We start from the raw sequence: 16,057 nt of genomic DNA on the forward strand, positions 1-16,057 counted from the left end.
AAGGATTTGAGAGATAAGCTGTAAAAGTAAAAATGGCTGCATCCCAGGTGCAGGTAAACAGCTTGGCCTCCGGCAGTTTGTTGTCAGGGTCTTGCTTATAAATCTCCACACTCATCACCAGCAGCCCTCACGCCTCACTTCCACCCTCCAAAATTCACACCATGAAACACCCCACATCTGAAAATGTGGCTGGAAATGCAGAGACATCAGCGGTATGAGCCCAGAGACCTACAGGCAAAGTCATTAGACGACTAAAAGAACGTTTCACCAACATTAGTAATGAGAATTAAACAGCATCCAAGCAGAGGAATTTATTTCACATTAGAGTAGTTTGATTCCAGGTTGAGAGTTAGAGAAGATTGATGAATGTAGTCAAAGCCAAGAACTGCCTGGCTGAGATTTATATGAAGCAGATTAGCTTAGCATAAAACAGAAAATGGGTAGAAACGGCTTGACTGGTGTTCTCTAAAGTTAAACAATACATAGGTCCAGTGTCTAAGTATCACTGAATGAGAAGCAATTCATTTGTAATTTAAAAAATGTTAGAAAAAAAATATTTCTGATCTTTCATTCACAAGCAAAAACACAAAAAAGTCTCAGATATCCAAATCAAAAACTGGAAAACGAATCAAACACGGTCCATGTTTGCAATTTTTTGTTTGGAAACCAAAAACAGATGACATTTGGGTGTCTTATTTCTTCAGAAAAACTAAAACCATGTGATCTAGTCATTTGTTATTTCCAAAAGAGAAAACCAAACTCAACAAAATGCTACATTTTTGTTTCTGTCCAAAATGCCAAAATTAAGTTTACTAAAACCAAAAACTTAGCTTTTTTAAAAGTTTGATTTGTGTATTTTTTTTTTTGTTTGGAAATAAAAACAAATAGGCTGCCAGTAATTGTACATCATTTCATGCTGAACATTCCAGCTGTCACACTACCAGAATTCAATCCAAACTGTCCACCAGTGGCCCAGTTTTCCTCCAAGTTGATGCCAAATCTACAAAACTACCTGAATATGTCATTGCAATCTAGGACCACTGTTTTGGATTCATGACCAAAGATTGCATTGTGTTTCAAGATTGGCAACTTTTGGGACCTTCAACATACTGGCCATTGATAACTGGCAAAAACTACATTGGGTTTGTAGGTAACCATTCAAAAACCCAAGTAAAATTGGAAATGATGGTGGTTCCAGATGAAACATTAAGGGATCACCAAAGTTACAAGTTAGTTTGCGGAGAACATGAATGGCTGTAGCAAATTTCACAGAAAATCAGCCAGCAGACATTGAGACAGTTCATTTGAAGCCACAAATGTGCTGGAGTTGTTGGAAGAACAGTCAGAGGATCACAAAAGTCATTGGGATTCAACCCCTGGGTTCCAAATTTCATGATAACTTGTCAGGAGATAGAACTGTATATGTATATATAGTTCAGATGTTAAAATCTGGACCAAAGTGGTGAAACAACTGATAAAGCCACTATCTCCTTTGTTTAATCTGAGCACAAACCTTGCTTCCTGTCTCTATGATAGTTCAGCTAATTATCTTCTAGCTTCACAGAGCATCAGATATTTTTGATATCATGTCAATGTCATGACCAAACAGCCAGAATCTTTTCTTGAACTTCTACAATTCCCATCAAACTTTGTCAGCCATCCCTTGAATCAATCTATGGCATGAATTAACCTGCAGAAAAAGAAGAAATTGGACTCCAGCTGTTCAGTTCCAGCTGTCTTTAATTGGCTTCCCTCTCTGTCAATATCAGGGTAAAAACTTCTGGATAGGAGTAGAAGGTTTAAGCTTTGAAAAGTTGCCTTTAGACTGCATCTTTCTCCAAATACCCCAGACACTGTGATTCACTCTCTCAGCCATTATGGTTGCGTCTTTTACAGGCATGGGGGTGTCGGTTACTGCCATCCACAGACACTCAGGCAGACTGACTGATTTAGCTCTTTACATTTGTGCAGAATTAGTCACAGTGGAGGGCTGGACCAGGACAGCAGGGAGTTTAAGACATTGTGGGCAAAGAGAAAGCCTGGAGTGGGCGGGCTTCTTTTTCTTTCTGCTTTTTATGACCCTTCAGGTTTCCACCTGTGCTGACATGGCTGAGATTTTACAATAGTCCTGAAAGAGCTACAAGCAGCCAGGCAGAAATTCCAAGCTCCAGCTTCCAAGCTTTTTCCTCTTCTTTTACTGGAAGGGTGGGGTGGGGGCTGCAGTTATTGTGGAACATTTGTCAGGCAGCCAGTTGCTGAGGCAGGGCCAACCAACCGGTGATTTATGGTAACATCTGCAAAATGCAAAGCTCTTGTATATGCTTTTAATCATACAAAGAGCCGTGGCTGGATTTGAGATTGAAAAGAAATGGTCTGATGGGGTTTTATAGAGTCCATGCTGGGATTCACACTGATGGCAACTCTTGTGAACCTATATGACCATGGGATTTCTACAGTTCTATGTTTTTAAGCTGAATTTGACCTCAACTGGTGTTTTTTCTTTTTGCCTTTCTGTTATCCGATACGGTCAAAATATTCTCACCGATCTCGGAGGTAATCTGATCAAAATGTTGTGTCAACTAAGAAGATAACCCAAACAGAGGCCCAGGAAAACTGTCCATGAAAGCAGCAAAACACAAATCATGTTAGATTTGTCTGTCAACAGTTTGGGAAGTCAGACAGTGAGGGAGTGTGACCTCACATACCAACAGCAAGGGTCACTTCATTTTTAAAATCTGTATTCTAGTCCTGACAAAGCATATCTAAGGTTGAAACAAGCTCAGCGGTCATAAAACTCAGACACCAATCTCCCAGCAGATTTCCTGAGCTTCAGAACACAGGAATAATCATTTCTGTGAGCCGCCTGTAGCTGTTTAATATAATAAACATCTGTCTGCATGTCACCACATCTGGCAATAATGAAAGCAAATTAGCTACAAAATTCAGAGTGTCTGGCAATGAGATAAGGCCGTGGCATGCTAAATTCATTTTCTTGGCTGTAGTTGCTGGGGTGCAGAGAGCAGAGATGACCTGAGGAGCTGACTCTGGATCAGTGTCTGACTGCTAATGTGAAGGCAGCAGGGGCAGAAAATTAAGTTCAGACTCTGATCTGAGACCAGGGCTAGCGAACTCCGTCGCTCGTCTGCCAGTCATTGGTGGTCTGGAGGAATAGTCAACTTCCCGTCTCATTTCTCTGGACGCAGAAACAAAGAGGGGAAATTATTCTGCAATCTGGCCAGTGTTTTCTTTTTCCCCCACGGCTGGAAACGCGAAGCTTGTCGCTGACTGCAGAGTCGGCGGGAGACTCCAGCGTCTTTTTAAAAGTGGAAAACCTTCAATGCCTCGGTCACTTGCTAGGCCGCAAATTGTTTTTTGGTTGCAGCAATTTTTGGAGACTTTCCTAAAGGAGTAAATAAACCATTCTGTGGGGGGAATTACATCCACCCGCTTAATTGTAACATGCATAGTTCAGTTAAGTGTAAAACCTTGCCTTCAAGAAGGGGATCGCATATTGTTGACAAGGAGGTTTGACTCCACCAGACCAGCTGCTCTGAAGTTCTGAAGGGGAAGAAACTTTCTTCCCACAGTTGCTGCTAAATGACCTTGAGGAAGACAGCTGGAAAAATTCCCCAGAACCTCTTCTGCTGGTAACAATCTTCAATCTGAACTTTTCCGTGCAATCCAGGAGTCATTTTGTAATGAACTGTAGTGTGTTAGCCGTTTTCCCTCAGCCAGCCTGGCTTATTTTTTCACCACTTGGAGATTTCCTTCATGATCCATACTGACGACTCCCTGTAAGATGAGTTTATTCAATATTTTGTATTCTTGCAGTGAAGTACACAGTTGTAGAAAGGGTATTTGTGCAGAGTGTTATGTTTCACCCCCTCTTGTCTCAGACGAACTAAATGAACCATGGTTGTTTATGGGTGAAACTAACAAAAACTGCACAAACAAAAAACAAGGTTCTGTGGTCTAAAAGAGAATAGCGTATGGTTAAATATCACTATCCCCCACTAAATCTACCAAAAGTGGTAGAACAAACAAAAACTAAGACCACTTAAAAGAAAAACATTCCCCAAAACAAAGGCAAGGAAGTGCTGGGTTCTGTGCACTGAAACGACACAAAGACACTCAGGTTTCCAGAAGAAGGCCAACTAATAGTGTCAAACCTTCCAGGTCACCTACCCACAACCAACCGAGCAGTTGGGTGATCCCTCCTTATATCCCCGTCCAGCTGATTGGCAACAGCACACAGCTGAGCTCAATCTCACAGGTGCTACAGATTGAGCCTGATCTGAGAACCAGGCTGTGAACTTTCCAAGTCCATAACAAGAGTCATGAGTGTCTGGTAGCAAAAGCCATGACAGTCAGTGGGTTTTGGATAAAAATGCTCTGCAAATCAAATCTGTGCTACCTAACCCAGAACCAGAGAGCAACCAAAGTTATCTAGTGATAATAGTGTAGAATTCAGCAGCTATAGAGCCACATTTTTATGGTTAAAATAAAAATCAAGCCAAAAGTTGAGTTAATGTTGGATTTACATGAATTACATGACCTGAATATTGACTTTAAATGACTGCCAATGTTGCTCTGTTTCTGCTAAATGTAAAATATTTAACTTTATACTGCAATAATATGTCAGTGTTGTGTTTACAGTCTGTTGCATTACCCCCAAGTGTCCCAAAAATATTTACCTAAATATACTGTAACTCCTTAATTGTGTTCTGCAGAGTTAAAAAGCCCCATCATGCATTTAAATTAAACCATTCCGGATGTGGGGGTGCCAGGGTCAACCGAGCCTGATTCACTGAATGTAGATTGCAGGTATAAACTTTCCATTTGCTGCACAGTTTTACATGGTTTTCTCCTCCACTTTTGCTATCTACATTAAAATCAAATAACCTTTGCTATGGGAAACAACAATGACAACCTCCAGAGAGCAACCTACATGCTTACAATTGAATGTTTTGTCAAAGATTTGCATTGTGCAGTAAAGCAGCTCTGCTACATTTTTGCTGTGAAGTATTCATGTTACAACAGTGTTCACCTCCTTGCATGCAAATGTTCTAATGCAACAATTCCCCATTATGTTTTGAATGGGGAATAGTTAGTTCTTAGCTTTGCCCAAGATGATCGTGATTAAAGAAATACAAACACACCAGAGCTTTTTTTTTTTTTTTTTTTTTTTTTTTTTTACCTTTATAGCAGAATGATGATGAGGTGCAGGCAGACTATTCTACACAGTGCTGTTTTTATGTTGGAGAATAGTCTGGCTTACATGAGACAGGGGCAAACCTGGCTGAAATGCTGAAATGCACATCAATTCAGTTTGTGATGAGGAAAATGCATAAATGTGTTTTTATGCCTGGTCCTGATTCCCTACAAAGTCTGTTTTACACTGCAGGCAATGCAACTAATAGTCTGTAGATAATTATCGCAGACAATATTCAGTCAATAACATTATTTTTGACTTTGATTTGGCCAAAAACAAGCAATGATTTCCACCTATCCATTGTTATGGGTTAGTGGTAGACTTGAATGCACTTGTTGAGTATTATGTTTAAATGAATGAAGTTTATGAGCTCTAATGTGTTTAAAATGAGCCACATTCATTGAGAGTCACTGAGTGGTAAAATAAATATATTAACTTGTACCGTGAATGATTTTCCACCAGTATTCCTTTCTTGCCTTGTTTGCAGTGACTGTGCTTTTTACATTTTTCAAAACTCTCCCTCATAACAACTTGTTTCTATTTGAGTGGAGTCAAAAAATACATAAATGGCCACTTTTATGGAATCCTGATGAAGAAAACTTGGGTTAACAAAGAAAATTGATAACCATCATTATAATATCCATTATTTTTCTTTGGGATTTTAGGTTTTGTCGAGCCAGCTAACTCCAAGAAAGCACAGTTATGTCAACCTTGCTTTGCAGTAAACCCCACTGAAGGCTACATCCATCCTTTATAAACAGTCTACCAACACACAAATCCCTACCATTGTTATAATTTAATGTCATGTTCTCTGAGTTTAGCCAATTATATGCAGAACAAAAAAATACACCACATTTAACACAAAGCACATTGCCAAAAGGTGTTTCATAGCAAGGCTAAAGCACTTTGGTTGGATTTTTTCCTTTTACTCCCCCAACCACAACCACCACAACTCCTAAAAGTCGGCCCTTTTTCTTCTGCTCTGACATCTGTTTACGCACATCTTACATACATCACCAGTTCATCATACATCATGGAGCTCCTACAAAGGTTCGAACATTCACTCCCAAACAACACAATGTGTCATTCCTGTAAATATCACCGCATTGTGTTCTGCGAGAAGTGTAATCAGAATCCACTGAGTTTATCATTCATCACTCCCAAACCTCCATCCTGGAGGCTCACGTCTGTTGGAAGTGCTTTCTGCTCTGACCTCACTCTCTCTGCTCGGCGCTGAGATAAGGTTATTAGACAAAAGTGGACCTGGTCCTTGAACGTTGCCTCAGCGGCAGCAGCTCGGCAGCTGTTCCCCAGGTGTTTGGATGTGTGTGGCTCCACCATCTTGTCTTAATTGCAGCCTCCTCGAAGAACTGGCAAGACTTCCAACAAACCCCCTCATTCCTTTACACTGGGGTAAAAGCATACAAACCAGCCCAGCGTAGCCAACATCCAGGTGTACTTAAACATTAGTCAGCCAGACGGACGGGAGAGAAATAACACATCATATGAAAGCAAAACTCATCATCAGCATTTCCATACACAAACTGAGTGAGAGTTTGAATCCAGTGACGTTTATGATGTGCATGATTACAAGAAAAGAAGACATTTTTACTTCTTTTTACACTGCAGACTACACCAACGCAGCCGCCCCAGAACAGAAGATCTGATTAAATCCTCTCCAAACTGCTGGCACCACTATCGTGAATCTGCCTTTTCATAAACACAGACCCGCTGTGGCAGCCAAGGAGCCACAAGACAAGTTCCAAGTGCAAGTTTCAACAGCTAACCCAGTGCACAAGCACACCTTTTTCCCTCATGTTGAAGAGGAGAGGCCTGAAACAACAAACCACCAGGCGAGAAGGGCTGGGGGATCGGGGAGGGGGATGAGTCATCCGGCAAACAGAGTCTAGTTAGGACTAAGGTATAGTGTACCATACTGCTCTAAAAGCAATTTGTGGGTTTAATGTAAATTACATGTAATTATCTTAAGGTGCATTTAATTCTAAGCACCATTACTGTTATTAATGACGCTGGCCTTAGTAGTAACATTCAGAATTGTTGGTATCTTTTTTTGTATGAAATTAACTCTTTGTTTTCTTGGGTTGTGGTCCTTGTTGAGCTCATAAGGGTTGCTGAGTTGAGACTAATGAGATTGGAGGAGGCCTTTACTTTTTGGTGCACAAAAGAAAAGCTGGTCTCTGCCACGCTTTGCACAAGGAAGAAATTACCTCATCTCCAGTATGAACAGGCAGAATGCAACTCTTTGAACATGTCATGTGAGAACTATATTAGGACTGACTTGAAAAATATCCAAACATACATTCATCTTATCTATTTCCGCTGCTTTGACAAAGCTACTACTACTTCTGAAATTACTTTGTCTTGTAAAATAGTTGCAGTAGCAGGAGTCGTCTTGATTGTACTGTGAAAATGTTTTTTTTAAAAATCACATTAGGAATAAGACCATAAATACCTATAATAATGAAAGTAATAATAGTGGTGGAAGGAGTTGATGCCTTGATAATAATAGTAATTTTGTGTGAGCAGTGCTGATATCCTGTGTATTATTTGCACTTTAGTGTGAAATATTTTGCCTTCTTTAATTAAAGGTGCCTTCTGTAGTAGTGGAGGCAATAGTTGTTGCAATAGCAGTGACAGTGCAGTTAATAAAAGTGAGAATAATAAAGCAGTGCATTGGTTCCATTAGCGTCAACGCTAACAATGAAGTATATTTATACCAGTACTGCACCAAGATACTTGTACTTTACTTAAATATGCAACTTTAACTCCCACTTCACTAACTTTCAGAGGGAAATACTCGATTTCCCACATCTGGTGTTGTCCAAAGTCATTTATAAAGTCCAATGAATCACTAAAGAAGTTGAATTAGGGTTGGATTATTTGACAGAAACCAATAAGACGATACTGTTATTATTTTCCAAATTTTATAGTCTTCTACTTAGTTATTATATATTCTAAATAATTGCATTGAAAGCCAATAAATGAAAATGTTGAGTGATTACCCGGCCCTACCTGGACCCAGGCTGATACTAAACCATTAAACATCCTCTGTGTGGGGGGGCTGACTGATGACAGACCTGCCCCGTCCTTGGCGGTCTGTGGTTCTGCTCTGAAAGGCCAGTATTTAACTCCCCAACCTGTCCACTGAATCTGTAATACCTCTCCCGCATGATGAAGCCTTACTCATGAACACTCGTGTCACTTAAATGAATGTGGCAGCACACGTTAAGGTGTTTTTTGTTTATTGTTTACACATGTGCAAAACATTGCTTCATTCAAAGCTGGAAGAACTGAATAGGCTGCAAAATACTCATACACAAAATGTAAGCAAAAATAATGAAATCTGTTTATATACAATTTACAAAATATAATAAACTTTATATAAAAAATGTATATATTCATCTGTATTATTTAACTGAAGCTGCATTCTCCTGCTAATATTCTCCTTTCTGTTTCTACATGAAAATCAAATTGTCTTTTACATTCACTCGTTGCACATTTGAGGAGTCCGTTATTGCAAAAGTGTCCATTCAGTGAGGTAGAAAGGTTCATTGTTTTGGTCGTCCTCTTCATGAAAAACAAGAGCAGACAGGAGCTCAGTCACTTGGTTAAGTGCTCGTTCTGCATTGTGTCATTGGATCAGTCCGACTGTTGTCTAATGGATGTTCATATACACTTTGCTCTGATGAAGAGTCCTTGTCGACACCGACGTCCTCGTGGTCTGAATCTGCATCTGGAGCAGCGTAAGGGTTCTCATGCAGAGTTATTTCTTTATGAGTCACAGATGGTGGGCTGAACCCTGGGTAAAGATCCTGGTGAGGCCTCCAAGGAGCTTTCCCAAATGTTCCTGAGTGAGAGAGGTGCAAGAAGAAGTCAGACCAAGTACAGCAACGGCTTCAAAGTTCAGCAAAACCAATCAATTCAAGACCTACCCATGAAGGTGTTGCAGGGCGAAAGACACTCATGAGGTCTCCCGTAATCGACCACATCTCCCTCCTCCATGGATGGACGGCGGTCGCCCTGCTGGTGAGAGGGACCATGATGCAGACTGGCACTGGGAAGCTGCATCAGGACAGTAGATGAGCAGAGGTCGAAGTGCTCAGACAAAAAGTAATCCCTCCTTTTAGGGTTGCTCAGGCTGCCGCTGTAGGAGTCGATGTAAACAGGCTTCTGGTCAATGGAACAACCTGAAGGTGAAAAATGTAAGTCAAGTACTTCAGGTAGGCTTATTATTCTGGATCAGTCCAACAAGACAAGGGAGATTGTTACAAACCTGTGAAAACCTCTGATGGGTCAGTGGAGTACATGTTATCTCGGCATAGCAGTGACCCAATTGGACCTTGATAATGGCACAGCAGAGGATCTATAGTCGCTTCCAAGTCTGCTTCACTTCCTGTATCCAGTTGACAAAGACCTGTCAGTGCAAAGGAAAAGTGTCAAGTACGAAAAATGGAATAATTTCAAATTTAAGTCAAACAAGAAAGGGCAGGGGTTTTACCATTCATGTCTTTAGGCTGGAGGTAAAAGCCGCTCATTGACGATGCCATATACTGATGGCTGCTGCCACTCTCAGATGGGATGTAGCCATCCTGTCGGTCGGCAAGAGTACCCTGAGAGGACAGGTAGCTGGGGATGTCGGCAGGCAGGTTGGTCTCATCTGGAGCACAAAGACATAGGGTTATATATGCTTTCATTTTCATAGTTAACAGTTGGAAAGAGGAAGAATCGACAAAAGAAAGCAACGGCAACCTGTATTGGTGACACTGCAGTCCTCATTCCGTCGACGGGTGTGGTAGATGATGACCACCCAAACCAGGGAAGTACCAACCACACAGCACACCACCACTATGATGACGATACCCATTGTGGTCCACCCATCATCTTCAGATCCTGCGCCACTCACAATTCCAAGCCCAACGCCACCCTGCTGCACTCCAGAGTCACAGTTGGGATTCGGTATGACTGCCAGCCGAACATTGCCCCTCTCGGTGCCTAACGCATTAGACATCTCGCAAGTGTACTTCCCAGCGTCTGCCTCTGCGGCGTCAACAATGATGAGGAGCTGGTTGGCAGCTGCAAAGAAGTGCCGCTCGGTCACCACCAATGGGCTGTCGTCTTTGGTCCAGTTCAGCCTCGGGGGAGGGCTGCCGCCTGCAATGCACTGGAGGACAGCGGTTTCACCTTTGGCCACAGTACGATCCATGAGGGGACGCAAAAAGGAAGGTGTTTCTGTAGGAAAAGTAGTAGACTAGCTTAGTGACACTGAGCAAACAACATCAGAATGATTGATAATAATAATAATAATAATAATGGATTAGATTTATATAGCGCTTTTCAAGGCACTCAAAGCGCTTCACAATGAATCCATTATTCATTCACTCACACATTCTCACTCAGCGGTGGTAAACTACATTTGTAGCCACAGCTGCCCTGGGGCAGACTGACGGAAGCGTGGCTGACAATCTGCACCTACGGCCCCTCCGACCACCACCAGCATTCACACGCATTCATACTCCAGTGTGAGTAGCAGCACTGGAGGCCAGGTGGGTAAAGTGTCTTGCCCAAGGACACAACAGCACATGACTAGGACAGTGAGGGAATCGAAACGCCGACCTTTCGATCATTGGAAGACCCGCTCTACCACCTGAGCCAGAGCCTTCGAACCTAAAGTGGAAGCTTTAAACAATTTCTGTTATATCAGTGCTCTTACCTAGAACAGTTAGCGTAGCATTAGCCAAAATAGCTCCAGCTGTGTTCTGAGCAGTGCAGCTATAAACACCAATGTCTTCGGTCTTGACATCCACTATGAAAAAGACGTCGTCCTCTGGCATCACATGCATGCGGCGCTCACGAGCAGCAGGGAAGTCGGTGCCTCCGTCTTTCTGCCAGGCAATCTGAGGGGAAGGATGACCAACAGCGGCACATTCCAGCCTTGCCGTGGCTCCGGCTCGGATACTCAAGTCCATGGGTATCTTAGTGAAGGAAGGCAGCACTGCAAACAAGGGAAAAAGACCTTAATACTGGAGAACTGAAGATTCCACAACTGTAAGGACTTGTATGGAGACACGTGAATTGGTTTACTCTGTTCCAGACTTACTGTTGACAGTGAGCCTGGCCTTGGTTGAGTATGAAGATCCAAAGTGGTTGGAGATGACACACTGGTACTTCCCCTCACTGGAGAACTCAACGTTTTGAAGCTGCAGCGTGGTCGTATATTCTGTCACCTCCGTCTCGCCTCCAGTGCCTCCCTGAACCCGGAGGTGGGCCTGGTTGTGGATCTCTACGTCATTCAGGACCTCGTTGTCTTTTTTCCAGGCGAAGGTCATGGGCGAGTCACTGGAGCTGGCCGCAGAGCACACAAACGTAACGTTGGTGCCCTTGAGGGCCGTCTGGGTCTCAGGCTGCACAGTGATCTGGGGCTTTGGGAAGTCATCTGTGTGAAAAAAGAAAACAGTGATATTTACATTTCTATTCTACATTATTTGTCTGGTTTTAGATGTAAATCTCTAAATGTATGTGACATTGGGAGCATATGAGGCCCCGAGAAGGGAATAACTTGGCATCTTAGGAAATTTCCATTACGTTCCCTTATGAGACTCATTAGCTTGTCCAGGAGTCCGTGAGGAAAATACTCAACAATCTGGGTCAGTTTGTAAATGGAAAACCTGCCTTGGATAAATGGCTGTTTCTGAGACATGACGCTACGTGTGTGTCAAGGTGTTACACCAAATGAATGCATCTCTCACCACACACAAAATCCTCCTGGCTTATGGCGAACACGCTCCTGCCCTTCAGCATTTGTGGGTGGGCGCAGCTGGCATTGACGCAGGGCAGGAAGGTTTGTTCTGCCACCCAGACTGGAAGCCACTTCAGCTGGCAGTCGCACAGGAGGCTGGAGGTGTTCAGACGCCTGCCAAGGGGAGAAGATACCAGAGATGTTAAACTCTGCAAAATCCAAACCCAAAACCCACCAGCGGGTTTGAGAGGCATGTTTTCAACTTTTAAAAAATGTCCAAATTATACCATATATCAGAGCCCGAAACTGAAAAAAACAAACAAAAAAAAACGTATTTTCTTCAAAATCACTTTATTTTACATGTCTCCTTAAAAAATGGTGAAAATATACCGTTTGATCTAACCAGCTTCTGTAAAAGTTAAAATTCTGCACTCCTCAGCATAACTGAGAAGCCATTAGTGATTCAGCTGTGACCAACAGCCACGTGAGAAAAAAATCAGGGACTGGACAGCTGAACTAGGCTGAACTGCAGACTTTGTTTACGCAAACCAGATAAGAGACATATATGGAAACAAGAAACAGATTCAACTTTTTTCTCTTTTAGTATGATTTATGGAACAACATTACTATATTACAGATGAGTCTACTTCTAGCCACGGTTTTGCTGTTTCCATAGAGTTGCAGGACTTTATATTGCAGTAAAAAATTAACCCACAGTGAGTAAAATTGTGACTCAAGCATAAAAAGGAACTGCTTGGAATTTAAAGGATTCATTTACCCTTCAGTAATAGCATTTCAAACAGTTGGTCATGTGGCGTTTTCTCACATAGTTCAAAAAAGGAAATCTATAGAGGTAGATTTTTACTGAAACTTAACCTTATGAAAGCCCTTTTTCCTTTTAGGTGTTTGTAATTTTTGTGATAATACACAGTTTGTGAAGCCAAAACAGGCTAATACAGACTTGGTATGCAAAGTATCTGTTCATTTTGAAATTGTAGATCAAAACAAAAATAAAGACTTGCAGATGCCCATTCTCATTCCAACTACTACAACACCCAATTTTTCTCCAGGAAGCATTATTGTCATGTAATTGTCTTTAACTTATCAAAAAATGGCATTAATACTTAAAAAATGTAAAGATTCCCTTGCTCAGGTTTTTACTGGATACTGTCCTTTAATGGAAGGAGACAAATGAAACTGTTATTAACCTGTTATTAACACTGAAGTAAGCACTGCCTGGTGCTGACCTTCCCAGCACACCATAATAAGTTTCACCTGGTGTTTTGTCCCACATCAACACTGAAGCACTAACCGAAGCTGCCCTTAAACATGATTACACTTACAGCTCCTGCAGGTTCTTCATCTGAGAGAAGGCGTTCGCTTGGATGGACATGATGGCGTTATTGCTTAAATCTCTGCGGAGGGAAAAGAGAAAAGAAAATTAGGATCCTCAACAGATTTTCTGCCGACATCAGCCATGTGGAGTGAAGGCTGCAAAAACTTCAATCGAGAGAAGAAAAAAGGTCTGGGCTCCAGAACAATAAAACTCTGGGCAGCAGTTTGCTGTGTTAATCAAGAGAGGCCCAACTCTGGGCTGCTTTCAGCTCTGGCAACGGCTGGGAAAAAACTCTAATTAGAATCAAATGCAGCTGTTGCACAGACAAACACACACTTTTGTGCACACACATCGCCTTCTCCACTTGCCCTGGTGATCGATATAGTCTGGCACACACGTAAAGATACTAATGGCAGAGTTTTTTCTTCATTCCACATCAAAGTGGAGGAACGGGAGAAGACAGTTTGGGCTCTAACAAACAGCCTCTATGTCTTTGTGTGATTCACCCTGCTTAGTTTACAGCTCAGACTTTTGGAAACAATCAGTGAAACACGAGGCCGACTCACAGGTGCTGCAGTGCGTCCAGGCCTGAGAAAGACTTCTTGGTCACCGAGCGGATCTGGTTCCCCTGCAGAAATCTGGGAAAAACGACAAAAGTCTGATCAAATCCCAACCTCACTTTTACTCACTGACCTTATTTTGTTCCATTAAGTCAAACCGTATGGTAAGTAGGTCACAAACTCACAGTCTTTTCAGCTTGTCCAGAGCAGAAAAAGGTCCATTCATGTCTTCAATGGTCCAAGAGATTTCATTATTTTGGAGATCCCTTTCAGAAGAAACAAAGAAAAACCACATTGTAAAAAAAGAGAGAGAGAGAAAAATCCACACCCAGAAAACAACTGTGCTTGGGATGTTCATAAAACTTTATGCGGCATTACGTTTCGTGTGAGGGGGAAAATGTTTGAGACGTTAAAATTATATTCAAAGCGGCTCCATGCCTATACAGGAAGTCACTTCCTGGCCTTTGCGGCACTTTCAAAAGTCTGCAATGGCTTTTCTGTGTCGTATAGTGGAAAAAAAGTTTTACAAGGAAGCACTGCAATTTCACGTGCTACATTTGAAACTTTGTTTGTGCAGATAAATATACTCTGCATGCAATTAAAATATGTATGTGATAATCCTCAAAGGAATCCGCCAGTATGAAAATGTGATTTTAAACACGTTATGTTTTTTTCAAAATACCACAACTTTTCCAAAGATGCCTTTTAGTAGACCCCCCAGGTTAAATTGTCAAGCTGACTGAAAGAGCTGTTTGTAAAAATACTGAGACATAAACAAAAGAAACCTCAAACTGCAGAAATTGAATGAAACTGATCAAACAGTGTCAAACTAGCTCATATAATATTAGTGTGGACAACATTTAGCCTAGCTGTAACTCAAGTGTTTACAAAGTTCAGATTTATGCATCATGACATAAACATGAATTGCAACACACAATATTGTTTGTGTGTGAAAATAAGTTCTGAATAAATATTCACATTCAGTAACTTCCAGGTGTAAATGCAGCTCACTAACAGAAGAAAGTAAAGCTAACATTAGTTTGCTAACACATGAACTGTTTAGAAAAGATGGAGAAACAGATAATATGGGAATGGTCAATGACACTAGTATAGTTTTTGAAGGTAATTAGGAAAACACATACACAAGAAACCTTAAATTGCAAAAACTGAATGAAATTGCTAATGAAAGCTGACCGAACGCCCAAACAAATTAAGTGTTAGTGTTTTTTTGTTGCTTTTTTGAAAATGCAGTTTATTATCCTTCCAATTTAAATCATATCTATTATCTTATTTACGCTTCAGTCTCATTTCTAGCGTGTAAACATTAGCTTTGTCAGTTGACTGAGTTAGCACACAAGGCAGATAACACGTCTAACTAAACATCTATTGCGAGATCTAAACTACTTTATGGAGCACACCGGTTTTGATAGTGAGAATAGTCCATTTCCGCTTGATGTTACATTAAATTATGCTAACTTCAGAGTTACTACGAATGTGCATACAGAAATAATAGAAATAGGTCATCTTCAATGGTTGTGTCCCTGCTGGATCGCTGAACATCAGGCCCAAAGAGCAACTCTACAAAAGAAACTCTAGCTCATTGATTTTTGAGAGGCGCTGACCAACTGTTGATGTTCCCTGAAGCAGTTTTCTGCTACCAAAACTGGAAAAACTATGAAGACATTCATCCTGCTATCCACAGAAAGAAAAATATACCAAACAACTAAATACACAGCTTTGGTACGAGCATCGCTAAAAGCCAAGAATTTCCCAGAGAAACTGCCTCCTTTGATCCGTCAGCTGCTTTAATGCTTTCAGTTATTTTCTTCCTCAGCATGCCTGGCTATGGCTGATCGAAATTGAGGAAGGGTGTGTGTTTGGGCCACGGGGCGGGGGTGGCGGGTTTCAAGCCCTGAAGCAATCCATGTCCACCTTGGTGCACACCTGCCCTACCATGACCTCAGCAGCACAGCTCACATTTGGTTTCAGTTAAAAAAAAACGTCCCATTTGGGGTGGGTGGAAATGTTCTGGAGACTTTCTGTGGGAACAGAAGGGGGAAGGGTGGATGTAGGCGAGGAGGTGGGTTCTGGGTGGAGGATGGGAAGGTTTGGGTGGGTTTGTGCCTCTCGGAGGTTTTTTTTTTATGTTTATGTGTGTGGAAAGACCTCAACACAGTAATTCATTTCACATC

At 41.6% G+C, this 16,057-nt stretch overlaps 1 protein-coding gene across 1 annotated transcript in view; it reads right to left on the reverse strand.

Annotated features, from left to right (window-relative positions):
- Positions 1 to 8,458: 8,458 nt before the first annotated feature.
- lrig3 (leucine-rich repeats and immunoglobulin-like domains 3) overlaps positions 8,459 to 16,057 on the reverse strand; it is a 31,324-nt gene continuing 23,725 nt past the window's right edge. The window contains exons 9-19 of the mRNA XM_023298768.3: positions 14,051 to 14,131; positions 13,872 to 13,943; positions 13,313 to 13,384; positions 11,980 to 12,143; positions 11,331 to 11,666; positions 10,944 to 11,225; positions 9,983 to 10,462; positions 9,732 to 9,890; positions 9,507 to 9,647; positions 9,166 to 9,420; positions 8,459 to 9,080 (exon numbers count right to left, since the gene is read on the reverse strand). Coding sequence (XP_023154536.2) covers positions 8,842 to 9,080; positions 9,166 to 9,420; positions 9,507 to 9,647; positions 9,732 to 9,890; positions 9,983 to 10,462; positions 10,944 to 11,225; positions 11,331 to 11,666; positions 11,980 to 12,143; positions 13,313 to 13,384; positions 13,872 to 13,943; positions 14,051 to 14,131 — 2,281 coding nt within the window. The 3' untranslated portion in view covers positions 8,459 to 8,841. The remainder of the gene's footprint in view (positions 9,081 to 9,165; positions 9,421 to 9,506; positions 9,648 to 9,731; positions 9,891 to 9,982; positions 10,463 to 10,943; positions 11,226 to 11,330; positions 11,667 to 11,979; positions 12,144 to 13,312; positions 13,385 to 13,871; positions 13,944 to 14,050; positions 14,132 to 16,057) is intronic.

Source organism: Amphiprion ocellaris, chromosome 21, assembly GCF_022539595.1.
Source record: "Amphiprion ocellaris isolate individual 3 ecotype Okinawa chromosome 21, ASM2253959v1, whole genome shotgun sequence".
In the NCBI taxonomy this organism is placed as follows: Eukaryota; Metazoa; Chordata; class Actinopteri; family Pomacentridae; genus Amphiprion; species Amphiprion ocellaris.